General features: G+C 44.6%; 1 protein-coding gene across 2 annotated transcripts in view; it reads left to right on the forward strand.

Annotated features, from left to right (window-relative positions):
- RAD51B (RAD51 paralog B) overlaps positions 1-17,015 on the forward strand; it is a 683,675-nt gene that overhangs the window by 404,774 nt on the left and 261,886 nt on the right. For both annotated transcript variants that reach the window (XM_059373463.1, XM_059373464.1), the window contains exon 8: positions 10,580-10,676. In XM_059373463.1, the coding sequence (XP_059229446.1) occupies positions 10,580-10,676 (97 nt within the window). The remainder of the gene's footprint in view (positions 1-10,579; positions 10,677-17,015) is intronic.

Genomic DNA, 17,015 nt, shown 5'->3' on the forward strand with positions numbered 1-17,015 from the left:
GAAATAGAATCCAGGAGTCTGTGTCTTTTCTCTCACCATACCTGCTGGAGCATGGTTCCTCCCCGCGCTGAAGACTCAGTGTTTCCAGTGCGACCAAACAGCATTCTAACAGTCGACTAGTTTCTTCTTGCTCCTAAAAGTTGGTCTAAGTCTTCAACATCTTGTTCAGTTTTCCTTTACATGTGATTTTGCATTAAATCACATGACCCTTGGTCTGTCCGATCTCAGCAAATGCCATGCTCTGAGGAAACTAATCCACAAATATCCAGGAGGACGTGAGTGTTCATGTCAAGGAGCTTTTACATGGTAGAGCCAGCACACACTGGAGGTGTAGACAGACCTGGTTTGAACTAGGCTCTGCCATGCGCTAGCTGTCCGTCTCCGAAAATGGCTCAACTCCTCTGAGCCTCTGTTTTCTCATCTTCAAAACCAGGGGAGTGACCTTTGTCTCAATGAGGTGTGAGGATGAAATGAACTCATGTATGTAAAGCACCTGGTACAGGCTTGGATCCGCAGGAAGTAGACATTAGTCCTCTTCTCCCTTCTCACCTTTAGAATGGGGACAGGGAGGCAGAGACACATGGAAATTCAGAACATTTACACTGTGGGTAGAGAGGTAAGAATCACATCCATGACACAGAGAAAAAAATCCTCGTACTAAATTCCTTGGGACCGGTTGGCGAGTGGGAGCATTAGGAACCGAGAGATGAGTCTGTTGCAGCTGGCATGGTGAGGAAAGACTTCTTGGAAGAGGTGGGATTTGAATTGGTCCTGAGAGATGGAAGCTGGAAGAAGAGTGAAGGATGACATTTCAGCTTTGGCATGGGACACTTGGCGTGGGGATGAGAGCCAGAGTGAGTGAACCAGGAGAAACCCAGAGAAGACTGAAAATGTCACAAGCTTCAGTGTTCCCACTGGAAAAAATGGAAGTGGGTAGAATAATAAGTAAAAAGCAGATAGTTGTTAGGCACCTGCTAGTTATTAGGCTCTGTCTTGAGGGCTTTCTGTGTCAACTCATTCTCTCATTATACAGCTGAAGAAAATGAGGCACAGAGAGATTACATCATCTACCTGGAATTCTACAGCTGGGTGGTTGTAGAGCTGAGGCAGAAACCCAGGAGGTCTGACCCCAGAGCCCATCCTCCTAACACACAAGAGCCGTTTCCCTCGTGAGGCAGTGAGGAGCAGCTAAGACCCCTCTGTGAGCATCCTCCGAAAAGTGTAAAGCACCATGCACACGCCAAGTGCGGTCGCTATTCCTGTTAATGACGTGAGGTGAGAGGTGAAAAGGCAGGCAAACGGAAATGAGGGGGGAAACATGACAGGATAGTGCTCTCGTGCAGTTCTGGTTAGCAGCTCCTGTCCCTCACTGTCCCCTCCAGCAGCCATGGGGGCCCGACGCAACCTCATACTTTCTCTTGGGACAGAGCTCCCGGTGGCCATTCCCAAGCCACCAGTATAGATACTGGAGACTGAAAACCTACCTGCATCTGGCACTGGGGCTCGTGCCTTGAGTGTGATCTGCCCTTGGCTAGGACATGGTTTTATGAGCCTGTAGCACATGATGGGATTGGCTCGTTAGTGGCCACGATCATAGATCTCCACTCCAAGGACATTGCCATGGAAGGGCATTTCCCATCCTCACTTGCCATGTAAATATTTAGCCATTTTAATGTATTTGTTTTGGGCCTATTCCTCTTCTGTCTTTTTTATGTTGACTTTGTTTAATTATAGGTTATTATTGTTTGTGGATGTTGATGTCATTTATTTAAGTATGGACACAGACAGATAGCTTCAACTCCCAACTCCCCCACTTCTTTAAAAAACAAAAAACAAAAAACAAGCAATAATTTACACAGTATCCCTTCTTTGAGAATATCAAATACATAGTTTTTGTTCAAAGACTTCTCTGATTAGGCTGCTGTCTTGGAAATTTGTTCCTAGGCAGATGTTCTGACCTCCTTTTGAACAGGTTGTGAACGATCTTTGCTCTCATTTTATGCTACAGATTGACTTTGGAGATAGAATTGAATGCACGCACCCAGTTTCTGAGTTCAGAGAGCCCTTGGAATGCCATTTGCCTGAGTGGCATACTGATACAGAAGTCAGATTAGTGCCGGCTTGTTCTTCTTTGGAGGTTTTTCAGAGGCCGGGTGAGATCAGAGGCCCCTCTGGGCTTCAGCTCCTCCCTGTGATAGGCCATTAGAACTTTGGCTGGGGCTGGAGAACAGCAAAGTCGGTGTTTATCAGGCTGGACTCCCCCAAGAGCCATACTTTCAGACCCCTGGGGAGCAAGTGACTCAACAGTACTCTTTTCTTGGTCTCAAATGAGTCTAAGGAGGGGAAATCAGTCAATAGTAGCTGCCTGCGAAGACGACGGACTGATCAAGAAGCTGTGTCTTTCTAACCCTCCTTGCAAATCAAAAGGAGGGGAATCCCCAGAACCCAGGCAAACACGTGAATAGAAAGCACCATCAATTAACAAAAACACCTAAAAAGGTCAGCAGAAACTCAGGGGGCTGTTGGAAATTCACCTCCCCTGCCTTTCTGTGGGGCTCAGTGGGCAGTAAGGGAGTGGGCGAGGACAACCAAACAAACCACCAAAGCGACTCCGCCGCAAGAAATGTACAGTGCGGTGAAGGCTGGTAGGAGGGTTCCTTCCACATCTGTGAGCCTCAGAGTCATCCAGCGCTTGGCCTTGTTCGCTTCCAAGCCCCAGCTGGCCACAGACCTCTCGGATCCCAAGCTAAGGGCAAAATGGCCCACGGTTGGGGAAGGCGCCGTTTGAAGCTGCTGTGCGCCCACTGTCGCAGTTCACCAATGCTGCGTGTTATTTCCTGCAACGAGCCCGAGATCACTGACAGGATGTCGCCCAGGTTGGGCTGCAGGTGGAAACAGCATACCGGGCTGCTGTTTGTGGCCTCACAACAACTGTCACCCCATTTGAGACCCGGAACCGGCATGTGTTAACCTCAGGCCCACTGGAGCCGGGGAGCAGCACAGTGAGAGTGGAACCAGAGCATTCACGCCCACACAGCAGCTGCCCCCCCACCCCGGGGTTTCCACTGCACCCCCTTGCATGTGCACCCCTGCAGAAGTGGGCCAAAGAGAAAGCCACCCTACCATGCTGCAGTTTTCTTATATCTTTATTTTGACCAAATGGCAGACGTGGTTTTACTTGCGTTCGCTGCCTCTGAACTCAGTGGTCTAGATAACGGCTGACATAGAAGCAGCAGTGTCATCAGTCTCTGTGCGACTGAGTGTGTGTTTGTGCGAAGCTGTGGAGACTCACTTCTCTTCCTCCATCTCTGTGGCCTCATCCTGAGCCTGTGTCTTCTATCAGGACTCTCCTACTCTAGGGACTGTCCTCCTAAGCAGTGTCTCTTGAGCATCGCCTGTGAATTTCCACAGTGAGACCTCCTAGAGAGATTTTTTCTCCCCGGATTCATAGTAAGAGATGTGAATTTTTATCAAGCTTTGAAAGTATTCTCACAATAAATACCAAATTATTTGAAGTTGTGGTCTTTGTTCTTTTCTTTTCCTTCTCTCTTCCTCTACTACTGCCAATTGGTTTTGTGTAAAATGGATTTCTCGAGGGTAGGGATGATGAGACTCAATGATGAGATGAAATTTTAAGTATAACACTCATCACGATGCAAATTGAAATGTGTAACATTTTTCATAGCAGCCTGCTACATTTATAGCCGTAATAGTCTCATTTTCTTTATGTCTTTAATGGAATCAACACTTTTTAGATTCAGAGAAGTTAGGAGCATTTTCCAGAATTGCACAGCAGACTAGTGACAGAGCCAGAAATACGAGGCAGGATGCCTGACTCCCACAACAGTGTTTTCTTCAGGCCAAATTGAAGTTTGGTCCTTTTACCACAAATATTTTGAAAGGAAAATCCCCCATGGCCTTTCAGATTTTCCCAGAAAACAATTGTCCTACAGACCTTCAAGCAGGCTGGAATACTAAAACCTTATCAGTTCTTTCTTTTAGAACCGACAGTTGATATTCTCTGGGCTGACACTAAAGAAGAATGATTATTTTTTCATAATGGAATGATTTATAATTTTCCAGACCTTGGCAAAATTAAGCCAGTGAATAGTAAAACCAGAACTGTGACGCTCAAACGCCAAAATATTTGGTCTGACTTTATTTCACAACAAATACTGGATATCTCTTTTCAAAGCTGGAAGTGTCAGGAAAGGGTTGGGATGGGGAGAGTCAGGGAAGAGGCATGTGTCTGTGAGTGTGGGCCTCTAGGCCTCTCTTGGGCACTCCCCCGTTCCTGTACTGCACCCGGAGCTGCCATCCCCACCCCTCGTGCGCTCCCCCACTTTCTTGGGGAGGAGAGGGGCCCTCCTCCTTTCCCTGTCACTCCCAGCTCCTGTACAGCAGAATGGGTTGGGGCAGACACCGTCATGGTTGGGAATCAAGAGGAGAGTATGGTGAAAACCACTCCAGGGCCTTTCTCTCAAGCCTCGGTGATGAAAGGACTCAATGAACCTTAACAATTTCTCACAGGAAAATTCCGGCCTCTGTCTTCTTATAAGCAGGACATTCAGCAACCCTTAACAGAGCCAGGATTAAAACCCAGAATTTCTGACTTATCCAAACCAAGGCCTATGTTTAGATAGAAAGGCTCGATCGCCCACTTATCTGGCAATTAGGATCATTTTAGATACCAAGAATAACAGTTTAAAAAAGCATACCTTCGAAAGATAGACCATTTTTAGTACAAAAAGAAGGAAAAATGAACTATGACTTCAGAACCTATGAAAAGCAGAGCCTGTCATTTTGAGAGTGCTCCACTGGGCTTCGGGCAGGCAGTTTGAGCGGAGTCATCCCCCAGCCCTTCTCTCCATCGCGTGGGCGATGCCCTTTCTCTGCCTGTTTTCCTGAGTAACCGGGAGGGTCAGGACCACCGAGGCACCTAGTGCTACAGGCCCAATTAAAGCTATTTTAGAACTTGTCTGATTCTCTGTGTTAGATTGTAGCAGGTTTCTGACAGAGAGTGGGTGGGAGGAGGAAGTGGGTGTTTTTATGGGCATAGAAATGACCTGGAGGGGCCTCCCGATTCCTCTAGCCCAGCCTCCCCCCTAAACTCTTGTACAGAGACATGAGTTCCATGAAGAGCTTTAGATCCTAGGCCTTCTGTGGGCCTTGGAAATGACGTGCCACATGCATCCAGGGCCATTGAACACCGCCAAAATGATAGGCAAAGTTCGACTCAGACCACCTCAAACGCTTGGCTCTTTTGTAGAAGCTGCCCCTACTTACTGACTTGTATTATGGTTATTTTGTAGCATTGGGCTTGTCACAAGATCGGGCTTGTTACAATGCAGCACTTCGATAATCTTCTCTTGCCACAAGATCGGGTTTGTTACAATGCAGCACTTCGATAATCTTCTCATTTCTAGACATTAAAAATAATGAACAAAGAAATCTATAGATCAGATTCTCTAGACCGGGACATGCAGGCCTGAAGAAGTCACCCATCCTGAGGTCTGAGCTGGGAGCTCCTCTCTCCTCTCCTCTGCCCACTGCTGCCTTAGGAGAAAGGACGGGCAGGGAAGCCTGTGCATCTCTCGTCTTATCTGAGCTGCTGGCCTCAGGCAGGTAACTCCAGTTCACCTGGTGGAAAGTGAGCCTTGCAGATTTTGCCTCTCACTTGCCCCAACAGAAAGTTGAATGAGGGCATGTGCCATATATTTAGGTCCTTAAAAAAAATACGACTTGTAAATATTGAGTTACAGATTTGCTGACCATGAATATTTCTTTTGCTGACCAAAGAGGGCCAGATACTCTATTCCAACCTATTCTGTCCCAGGCTTACCATGAAGTCCTTCTTCTCTGCCACCTTCCAAGAGTCCAATAAAAAGGAGCTTCTTCTGCCAAAGGCTGTGCCTTTAGATCTGACAGTTCTCCACCCTGATTTCTTCAGGGCTGTCCCACCTTCTCTTCTGTGCCTCATTTTCCAGTATTCCCATGAGCTGCTCCTGGAGGCCCCAGCAGAAATACTTCTAATACTTCACTGGAGGGTAGATTGGACCAGACATAAAGTGGCCCCTAAGGTAGAATATATTCTGGACCAGGAAGTGTGAGTAGGATATGGGGCGTGGGTACAGCATAGGTAGAGCCTGGTCATAGCATAGCCAAGGAAGGATGGGTCCACTGAAGGCAAGCGGTGTGCACTGGACACAGAGACTCATGGAGAGGCAGGCCAATTGTCCACTGGACTGTACCTCCCCAACTGCCTGAACCTTGGGGCTGATGGCTCTGATCAGTTTATTCTGCTCCTACCTTCTTATCTCCAGTTATTTGCTCTCTTAAGCTGTTTGTTTTTAATACTTAATGTAAATGAGTCATATTTCTGTTTGTGTGTTAGTTAGGTTTTTTCATCCATAAGACCCTGTCTTCTGACCACAATGATACTCCTCCATACCCATCTGCCTTATTAGTTTACCTGATCCTTAACTATTTCCTGTCTCTCCACATTTTTTCCTCTAAGTCCTGTTCACCGTGAAAGCAGGACTTACTGGGTTATTTATGAATATGTACCCTAAAGTTTCTTCTTTTTAAAAGAGCTTTATTGTACCCTTAAACTGAGCATAGACGTTGTACATAGAAGGACTGAGTAGGTGCACTTAGAGAAATCAGATAATGCCAGAGAAAACTTGGAACCCAGGGACATGGTCTTTAGAGACAGAAGTCTCACCCCAGTGTTGCCTTGGGAGAGGAGCACTATAAATGAGACTCAAGCCTCTGTGGCATGATGAGAGGGCCATTTACAAGCCAAGTGTACCCAAAGCTTCCTGCAACCCAGAGGGCAGTATGGAGAAGCCCTGGGAATGAGTGGTCTGTCTACATACAGAGTTGAGTGGAGACAATAGTTACTTTATCCTATTTACAAAGCCTCCTCTTCCCAGTAGGCAGATGGTATTCTCCTTCCTGAAGAATAAACTTGAAGCTAGACTTCAGATGTGATCATGACCATTAAAACAAACAAACAAACAAAAACCCAGCATATCTTCCCCTTAGCCCAAGAGTCCCATTCTGGCCTTTGATCTGTAGTTCATGAGGGTAGGGCTGGGAGGGTGGTGGTGTATTTTCAATAAGCCATACTTTCAGAGAAATGGCAAAAATAGTTGATGTAATTTCATTTAAATTGTCATGGCTTTTTGAACACATCACTGTTTGTTCTTTGTCAGCAGTGGGCTATATGACATAGAAAAGGGAATCAGGCGTGTTCTCTACCTAAAAAGGAAGGTATCAGACAGCAAAGGATAGCTAAAGACAGTGACAAGTAGTAACATTTTGGCATTTACCACTGGTCAGGCCCTAATGCTAGGGATCTTATAAGCATTATCTAGTGGCATGAAACCCTGTGAGTTCAGCATTACCATGCCAGAGAGGTATGGGACTTGCCCAATGTCATACAGCTAGAAAGTGCTGGAGCCCAAGATCTTAACTCCGGTCTGTCTGACTCCCAAGCCCTTACCCTAACTACTGTGCAGACTTCTCGCCCACAAATAGAGTGTCAAGCATCAGAAGCCCTGATCTATCCAGTGGAGTAAAGTGGCAAGGAAGCCCTTTTGAAGTGTCAGTCGGAACAAATTTTCAGAAACAGGTAGTGTTAAGACTCTGTTTATAACATGTAATAGTATTTTATAGGTTATTTTAAGGGTGTAGTTTTCCGGTCTCCAGGGGACAACCCATCTATACACTTCTGCCCAAGCTGGGGTTATTTGTCAGCGATGCTACTTGAAAATGTTTCCATTCTATCATTTTGCTGAACACGGATTTAGAAAACCACAACAATTTAGTACAATGGTGTGATTAGCAAAGCCCTGAGTTTGGTTCCTATGTGTCCTTCAGTGATTTGGCTTTTGGGTGCGTAATGCAAAAGGAAAGGATTATTAGCAAAACCACTTTTGCCCTTGGAAAGTGAAATGTCTTCTTCTCTACCTCGTCTTTCGTTGGATGTGGAAATAGGGCTGAGTACCTTCTGAGGGACATCTGGAGTTTGGTTTGAGTTTTGCCTTTATTAGTTCTGTATAATAAAACCATCTCAGGGCAGGTTTCCATGAAGGACCAGTGAAATATTAAAATCGAGGGGGAAAATGACCTGAATTAAGAGATGAGTAGGTGGCTCATCTCTTAACTTACAAGTTTCTAGAGAAGACATACAGAGCCCTTACTCTTTATTTCCCCCTGTGAATATTGTGACAGGCCTTGCATGGGAGGTATTCAGTACATTTTTTTTTTGTATTATTATTGCCATATCATTAAAGTTCATTCATTTTTACCAAGCCATCTTACAGAAGAATCCTCTAAAAAAGTAGAGCTTTCCTATTTTAATCTCTCAGAAGCTTCACATTTTTAAAAACTAGGACAAACGGGTACATTGTTTTGTAGTTGGGTAAATAAAGCATAAATAAATAAATAGTATTTCATAATAAATAAATAAATAGTATTTTCAGAGTAATACCAGTACCTTATGGACCTACCTTTAAATGATTGCTTTTTTTTTACTGAGATCATTGAATAAAACTTAAGAAGGGTTGGGGCGCCTAGGTGGCTCAGTGGGTTAAAGCCTCTGCCTTCGGCTCAGGTCATGATCCCAGTGTCCTGGGATTGAACCCGCATTGGGCTGTCTGCTCAGCAGGGAGCCTGCTTCCCTTCCTCTCTCTGCCTTGCCTCTCTGCCTACTTGTGATCTCTGTCTGTCAAATAAATAAATAAAATCTTTTAAAAAAAGAAGGGCTAAGATTGGGAGGAGTGATCAGATCCTAAAGTGTATCCTAGTGTAGAAAATTGTGGTTTAGAGTTCTCCTGTTAGATCTAATTCTCTGAAGCACATGACATTTACTATATATTAAATAGATATTTAACTTATATAGCATCGTTTCTGAAGAAAACAACACCAATAACATGGCTCCCATTTATTGATTATATACTACGTGCTGGACATTATGTTAAATGCCTCACATTGTTTATCTCACTTAATTCTTGTAACAGTTCTGTAAGATGGGTAGATTTTACCTGTGAACAAATAAAGCTACTTAACTCAAACGTTGAAGTGACTTTCCCAGCGTGCATGGTGTCAGAGTCAAGATTTGAGCCCAGTTTAATACAACTCCAAAGCCCACACCCTATATTATAAAGAGAGAAATGAACATAATTTGTATTCATACTCCTACAAATGCACATTTGTTCTTGGAAGAGCAGGCTGTTATTCCACTCTGTAAAGCCATTGTAATGCAGGCACCTCGTGTGTGATTCTTACCAGTCCAGAGGAAAAGCAGGGAAGCAGAAGGATGCAGAGGAGATGAGTGTGTACTTGGCAGAACGCTGCAGGGTCTGACTGTCGCTTCAGAGCAGCTGGACACTCATAAGCCTCGGTCACACACACGGACCTTGCAAAGGTTGTCTTTGCTAATAGAATACTTCATTTCTTTGCCTGACCTTGCCATCATGCTCCCCTCTCAGCCCCCAATTAAGCTGCCATTGGTAGAGGATTTATAACGTGTCCCTGGTTTGTTCAAGAGACAATGACAGAGGTGTGGCTGAAAAGCTGGACAATGAAGAAGAGAGATCGTTTCCATTTCTCTTCAAATTCGGGGGCAGCAAAACCATAGCTGACCCCTGGGACAGAACAAGATGGTCCAACTAGATGCTTATTCCAGATACCAAGTGCCTAGTACTGTTTTCAGAAGGGACGTTTCCTCCGAGTGACCAAGATGCCCACAGTTTTTCTGCATGATGGGAAGCCCCATCAAACTTTGGGAAACAATTGTGGTGTTAGTCGGTATAATGTTCCAGGAGAGAATCTGTATTTTATTCTTCCTTCAGGCTTCTAAACAATATAGTAAATTTTATACGAAGATTTTTAAAGGAAAGAATAGTTTCTTGACTGAATCAGATATCACAGTGTGGCAGTGAATCATAGGAATTTTCGGTGTTATGAACCATATTTTGAATAGGTAGGATTATATTAATTTGTGTTTTAAATGCATAATGAGATTGGAATGTTTTTGTTGGAGTTCAACGAATCTTTAAGAAGAGCGTTGTTCCTTTACAGATGAATCTTATTACACTTTCACCAATTTGGAAATAGAACTCTGACTTGGAGTTAATATGGAAGAAGCCACAGGCATCCCAGTTTCAGATTATTTCTGGTTTTATTTAGCACTAGCAATATCTTAGGCTGTGGACATAATCCTAATAATTGAAGCTTGATCAAATACGTTCAGATGCATCTTAATTCTCTGGTTAGCCTTCCATTATTTAGCTAACACCTCTCAGACCCAATTTACTCAGCACTTAGAAGGAACCAATTAGTGGTTTAAGTTCCAAAAGAAGCCTGTTTCCTCTTTTCTGTGTTTTGAATGACCTGTAGGTTTTGCCAGATATTTTGCCCCGCAGATGAAACTGATGAAAGTCAGAACTGGGGTTTTCCTACCTGTGCTTATCAGTCCTCCCTGAACCACAGTCTGTTCTTTCGAGAGCTCTAATAATTAATTTGGTCTCTTTCTTCTCCCTTCCCCCACCTTCTCCCTGTCTGTTCACAGGTTATCTTGACGAATCAAATTACTACACATCTAAGCGGAGCTCTAGCTTCTCAGGCAGACCTGGTGTCTCCAGCTGATGATTTGTCCCTGTCTGAAGGTAAGGGATCTGTCCTAGAGGGGCAGAAACTTGACACTGACGTATAGCCCCACCGCCTCTCCTCGCTGCCTTTCTGCCCCCTGTGCCACTGGGAGACTGGGCTGAGGGGCCCTCGCCAGTGAACCCAGCCGGAGCCTGGTGATTCAGGCTTAGCCAACTTCTCCGGCATCTGATTCCCTGCATTTGGAGAGGCTCATGCCTTGTCTCTATAGGCCAGCTTCCTTTTTCATCGGAGTGCGTCACCCTCACAGACATCCGTAACCTCCACCTTGAAGACTGTCACACCTCCATACGTTGACTTTGGGTCCTTAGTGTAAGGACAACTGCTAAGTGACTTGATTTTTGAGAGATGCTCACAGGTTGCTTTACTGGTGTTCGCATAGGAGTTCAGCCTTTTGTCTGGGCTGAGTGCTTTTAGACTGGCTAAAAATGTACACCATTGTCATGTGCTGGAGATGTGACGTTCCTGACCAGTGTTACAGAAGGGTTAAGGGAAACTCTCTACGTTGGTAAATCAGCAAAATTTTCTCCACCCTCCCATGCTAGCAAAGGTCAGGCTGGCTATGGTTTACAGAGCTAGGGGAATTACACCACTGAGCCAGTGGGTGGTTTCTAGCTTTATTGATGAAAGTTCTTATGTGACATTTCTAAGTTCTGCTGGCTGTGGGTTGGATACACGTGTATAGCTGTGACAGAACCCTCTGCACTTCCATTTTCTGAGAAGCGTCCATGAGGGAGCAGATGGCATTTTGTAGGCTTGTAAGGCTCCTGACCGCCCAGGTGGTCTTCCGTGGATTGGCTGCAGTCTGTGGACTCAAAAATTGGAAGGGCCACAGCCCTGCTTCTTGGGGGGTGTTTTTCAGAGTGAGAAACTACTTATTTATAAAAACTGTAAAATGCTCTGTGTCCCCTATTTCCACATTTAGTGTTATATGATCCCTCCCTATCATCACCTGGACTAAAAACCCAAATCATTTACTCTTCCTCCCTCCCTGAATTCCTCTCCTCTAGTCTTCTTGGTTCTTCTTTCCAAATGTATTCTTCCTCTGCCCCCTCTTCTTTATAATTAAAAAAAAAAAAAGTCTATGGATAATATAAATTTTTTAAAAATAGGCTCCGTGCCCAGTGTAGGGCTTGAACTCATGACTCTGAGATCAAGAGTGGCCTGCTCCACCAACAGAGCCAGCCAGGTACCTCTTCTTTGTGATTTGTATTGTGATCAGCTGACTTATTCAACTCACAGTTGGATTATTTCTATGACTTCCAAAATGGCCCTCCCAACTCCAGCCTCTACCATCTCCATTCTGCCACTACAAATGAAACTCTCCTAATCTGGCTTAATTGTACATGTCACTTTCCTACCCAGAAGTCTGGAAACTGTATCTGCCCATTTTCTGAGAATGGGCTAGACTCAATTTTAAAATAATCAGGAATTTGTGGTTTGTCAGCCTGAAATCAGCCAGGGTAGAAGTATTTACACCATGGGAATCTGCACGTGCTAAAAATCAGGATTTTTGTGTTTTCGCTTTCTTTTCTTTTGTGTGGATTAGTTTCCCAAACACCACTAGATGTGGTGCTTCCTCACTCTCACAGTCTGCCCTGTCCTTCCCATTCCCCTTGGTTCTTGCCAGTGCCTTCCAGGAAGCTCCCACATCAAGCACGCTGACTTTGTGCCTGCCCCTCCCCATTCCTGCCCCTAGCCACTGCAGGGACAGCTTGTCCTATCTAGAATAGCATTTCCCTTTTTTACTTCTACCGCTTCCTCTCTTCCCAAATCCTCCGACTCAGTCAAAGTTTATTTAAAGACCACCTCTTCCCACAAAACCTCCTTGTTTGTTCCAGTCTGCACTGGTCTGGCTCCCTCTTCCTCCTCTGTGGTCCTTCTACCTGCTCTGCTTTATAGAGAAAAGGTTCAGGAAAATTAATTTAGCTTTTCATGGTTTCCTGACTAGATTGGCAGATTTTTTAAGCGCATGGGCTATCTTGGATTCTTTTTGTATCCTGAGTGACTAGCTAAGCTCTAGGCACGTAATAGGCAGTAAATAAATGCTAAATGGGTACCATGTAAATAGGAACCATGAGATTCACATAAAGCACCTCATTAAAAATTGTTGTAATTAGGGCGCCTGGGTGGCTCAGTGGGTTAAGCCACTGCCTTCGGCTCGGGTCATGATCTCAGGGTCCTGGGATCGAGTCCCGCATCGGGCTCTCTGCTCAGCAGGGAGCCTGCTTCTTCCTCCTCTCTCTCTCTCTGCCTGCCTCTCTGCCTACTTGTGATGTCTCTCTGTCAAATAAATAAATAAAACCTTTAAAAAAAATTGTTGTAATTATTTCACACACACATTTATTCAGGTTTGAGGAGGAAAAAAATATCTTGTTTCCTTATTTAAAAACCAAAAAGTAGCAGCATTTTGCTTTGTCTTGGCTTCCTGGTTTATCTCAAGCAAAGAAAGGGAACAGGACAGATACAGAGGTAATTGGGGGCTCTGTGTGACCGCTTCCAGAAAATGGTAAAGGTGTTCTCATGACAAGGGGAGACTTACCAGCTCATCTTTAGACAACTTTTTAAAATTATGAAATCCTAGGGAGAATGGAAACAATTGATTTTTCTAGATCTTTCCTTTGCATAGCTGAGCAGGTAAAGAGGCTATAGAAATATTTTTCCTGAAGTCTATAATGAAGTTCCTTACCAGTGAACTAAAATGGACAATTTTCTTAAAGCATTTATACCTATCCAAATACATTGCAATGGTTGTTAATACCACTGTGGTTAATAGGTATCAGTTACTTTGTTGTTTCCGGGATCCATTGTACCAACTTTGCTTTTGTGTTATTAGCCCTGTGACCTTTGGGCCTCAAGATGGAAATACAAAATTGCCGAAGTCTTTTCTAGCTCTCCCATCTGAAGATCAGGAGCATTCACTTGTTGACGGGGTCTTAAAATTCTGACTTATGGAGTGGGCAGAATGGCCTTGTATTTCCTAGACTACGCCTGATAGAAAGGGTCTACAGGAATCTTAGCACTGATACTTCAGCATCCCTAGAAGAGCCTCCTCCCCCCACATTACCATCTCCTTACTCTGCAAACCATTCTGGTCTCGTCGGTCTGTCTCTCGCGCTCTCTGCTGTCTCCCGCATGGACGTGTACACAAGAAGACGAATGCGCAAACCAGTGAGAGTGAGAAACACGGGAGAGGTGAGCTCCAGGTCCACCCTGTCGTGTAATAGAGTTCAGCCGTAGAGCAGAGGGCATGGCTTCAACAGTGCTCCCTTGAAAACAGTTGTGGGGTGAGAACAAGCAGCCAAGAGCAGCCAACAATAAAATGATCTGAGTTGACCTAAGGGAAATACCCAGCAGGGGCCAATTCAGGGAGATGAAGTCCCTTCTGCTCTGATGCAGAGCCGGGAATATAAGTGACCTGGCCCAGCGGAGAGATCTCTTCCACCCCAGCAGATCCTGTACTATTAATATCTGCCAGCTGCAGGCCCAGAGCATCCCCCTGCTGAGATCAAAAGAGCCCCTATCTTAGCTGGAACAAGGTCATCTTCACAGAGCTGTAAAAGCCGAGCCCTGGCTGGCTGCAGGAACCTCTATGGGGGAGGAGAAGTCAGGAGATGGGGAGGTGCTCTCTCACGCTCCTTTAATCTCGGCTGACCAGCTGTTGCCCTCCCAGTGTCTGTAAAGTTGAGAGTTCTTTGTTTTTGTGTTGCTAGTTTTTTGGGTCCCCCCCCACTCCCTTATTAAGCTTACAGTTGGGTTGTTGCTTGGATGATGTAGACCATGTTCACTGCTTGGGTCCATGGTATGATTCCCTTCATTGGAGTTTCATTCCTCTGTTGGGTTATCCAACTCCCAGGTAGGAGAGCCAAAGAAGAGAAGAGTGGACCCCAGAGGCCAAGGACTTTCTCCACATCATTCCTGCCCTGTAGTTTTGTGCCCAGAGAAAGAATGAGGGCAAATTGAATTTTTTCTATTTAACTGAAATAACTTCCCTTAGGTGCAGTGTGCTTGTGAGTTTTCAGCCTGCCTCTCACAAACATTATTTCATTCAGTGGGGGAGAATGGAACCTTCAAGACTTATGCAAACTGACCAAAATTCACTGCCCTGTGAACCTAAGGGCAGAAATCCAGATTTCTGGTTTTAGAATCTACATTGTTCTTGACCAGGCACTGTGAATCAAAGTATTTTCTTCTTTAGTTTTTTGTTTTGTTGACAGAAACTCAGGCAACTAGATTATTACAAAGTTGAGTGACTGATTATTGACTAGGTTACTGTGACTGTTCTGTGGCCAAGGACATGTTTCTTAGATGCCCTTGCCAATTCTTCCTGGTAGTCATCAAAAATACTAAGGATGACTGGATCTCTCTCCTAGGGAGTATCTCTGTTCCCCACAACGATCAGTAGAGAAAGGATCTAACAGTCCAGCTGGCCTACGACTCCATACCCTGTTCTGAAGTCACCTGGGATTTGGGCAGAAGGACTGGCTGGGCTCCTGTCCACATAAGCACAGTTGGTAGGTGAGGTTGACGTATGGTAACAGTGGCCCTGTGCAAGATTGAAGCTCTGCTCAACCCACACCATCGGCTTTCTCTCCTCTGATGATTTAATGGGATAGCAGTCACTTCAGTGTGGTGACGTGGCCCGTTTCAGGAGCCCCAGATGGCTTCATGGAAAGGAAGACATTGTTAGGCTGCCATCCTGGCATTTCCAGCATCTGGCATGTTAGTATCCTTTTATCTGCATTAATAGTTTTTGATAGATAATAGCACTCAAAAACTAAAACTTGAAAGTGCGTGGATGGGTAAAGGAAAGAACACAAGAGAAAAAGCAGTACTCATTAGAACCAAGAGTGCTTTCTAGTTTTAGTAGTAGAAGCCTTTCTGTTCCAGTTGAATTGATGGCTGATTTCATGTGCAAGAGAAAGTATTTTGGGATTCATACTCCTTAACAAACCATCCCTGCAAAAAGCTGGAGTCCATTTGAAAGATTATATGCCAGTGCATGGCTTGTGTCTCTTCTAAAATAAATTCAACAAGCAAGAGCAGCTCGGAATGGTTGGGGCGAATCAGGGACTCATGGTTGTGAAAGAAGCAGACTTCAAAGCATGGTATGAATTTTCAAGTTTTATTTCCACTCTTGCTTTCCAGCTGGATCTGCTCTGGATTTACTGCAGGATGTTTGAAAATGTGGCTCCCTGCTAATCTCAGACAGTTGCTATGATCAATGGTTTCTTTCATTTCCGATAAAAAACACTGGTGTTTCTGCTTAAATTGTGTGTACTTTCAGCTTTATTATTATAGTTGTAATTTATTGTCCAGCATTACCCAAATTTGTAATCCATTAACCACAGACTTTGGGGTGGGTTGGTCAAGTTAGCAGAGCTCTCTCCACACTTTAGCTCCGAGGCCCTTCCACAGCCCAATTCAAAACTAAAAATGTGCCTCGGTTTGGGTAGGACCATGTACAAATGAGTATGGGTGGGGCAGCTTTAAAAATCCACCTCTCAGGGGTATGGTACAGGTTGGCTCTAATTACTGCTTTGAAAACATAAAATGTCACCACGTGACAATGAGGTTAATGTTAATGACTATGATCAGCATTGCCGACCTTAACATTTTTATAGTCTTTTGAAATGTCCTAAAATGACAAATCACTTAAACCTCCTCAAGCAAATGAAGCATGAAGGAGAGAAGGGGACTGCTCAAAGGCCACACAATAAGTGAGAAGTGGTGGTGCCAGGAACAGAAGTTAGAGTCCCTCCTGAAAATTCCTAGATTTGGCTACAGCTGCCTCTTGGGAGTTTTGGATCAAAATGTTTAAGTGTCCTGGTGACCTTTCGATTTCTGATTCCTAAGTCACAGACATATACCAACACACAACCTCACATCTTTCCATTCACAAGGGACACGCACCTACCCATACTCCACCCTCCCTAGTATTCAAGAATCCATGGCACTTAGCTGGGTGTATTTTACTTCCAGCAACTCTTCAGATGCCATGGAAGGCCTAATTTATAGAAAAGGATTAAAAGCACCCAAGCCCTGTGTTTTTAGCTAAAGAAAGTCTACTTACTATTATGTGAGGTCAGGGCAGCTAGAGTTGAGAGAGGGTGGACAGAGCCTACAAAGTTCTGACAAGCTGTAAATCTTAAAAGGGAGAGGAACTTGTTGAACATGTCCAGCAGGGAGACCAGGGCGTAACAGGATCAAGACAGAGGGACCAACAGGAGAAAGGGAACATTCAAGTCAGCCACCAGGAAGTATTTCTTGGTCAGGAGCTCTGTTTTGCTAGCAGTAGTCTGCCAAAGAGAGACACATTTGAAGCATGAGGTACATTA

The sequence above is a fragment of the Mustela nigripes genome, chromosome 13 (genome assembly GCF_022355385.1).
Source record: "Mustela nigripes isolate SB6536 chromosome 13, MUSNIG.SB6536, whole genome shotgun sequence".
Taxonomy (NCBI): Eukaryota; Metazoa; Chordata; class Mammalia; order Carnivora; family Mustelidae; genus Mustela; species Mustela nigripes.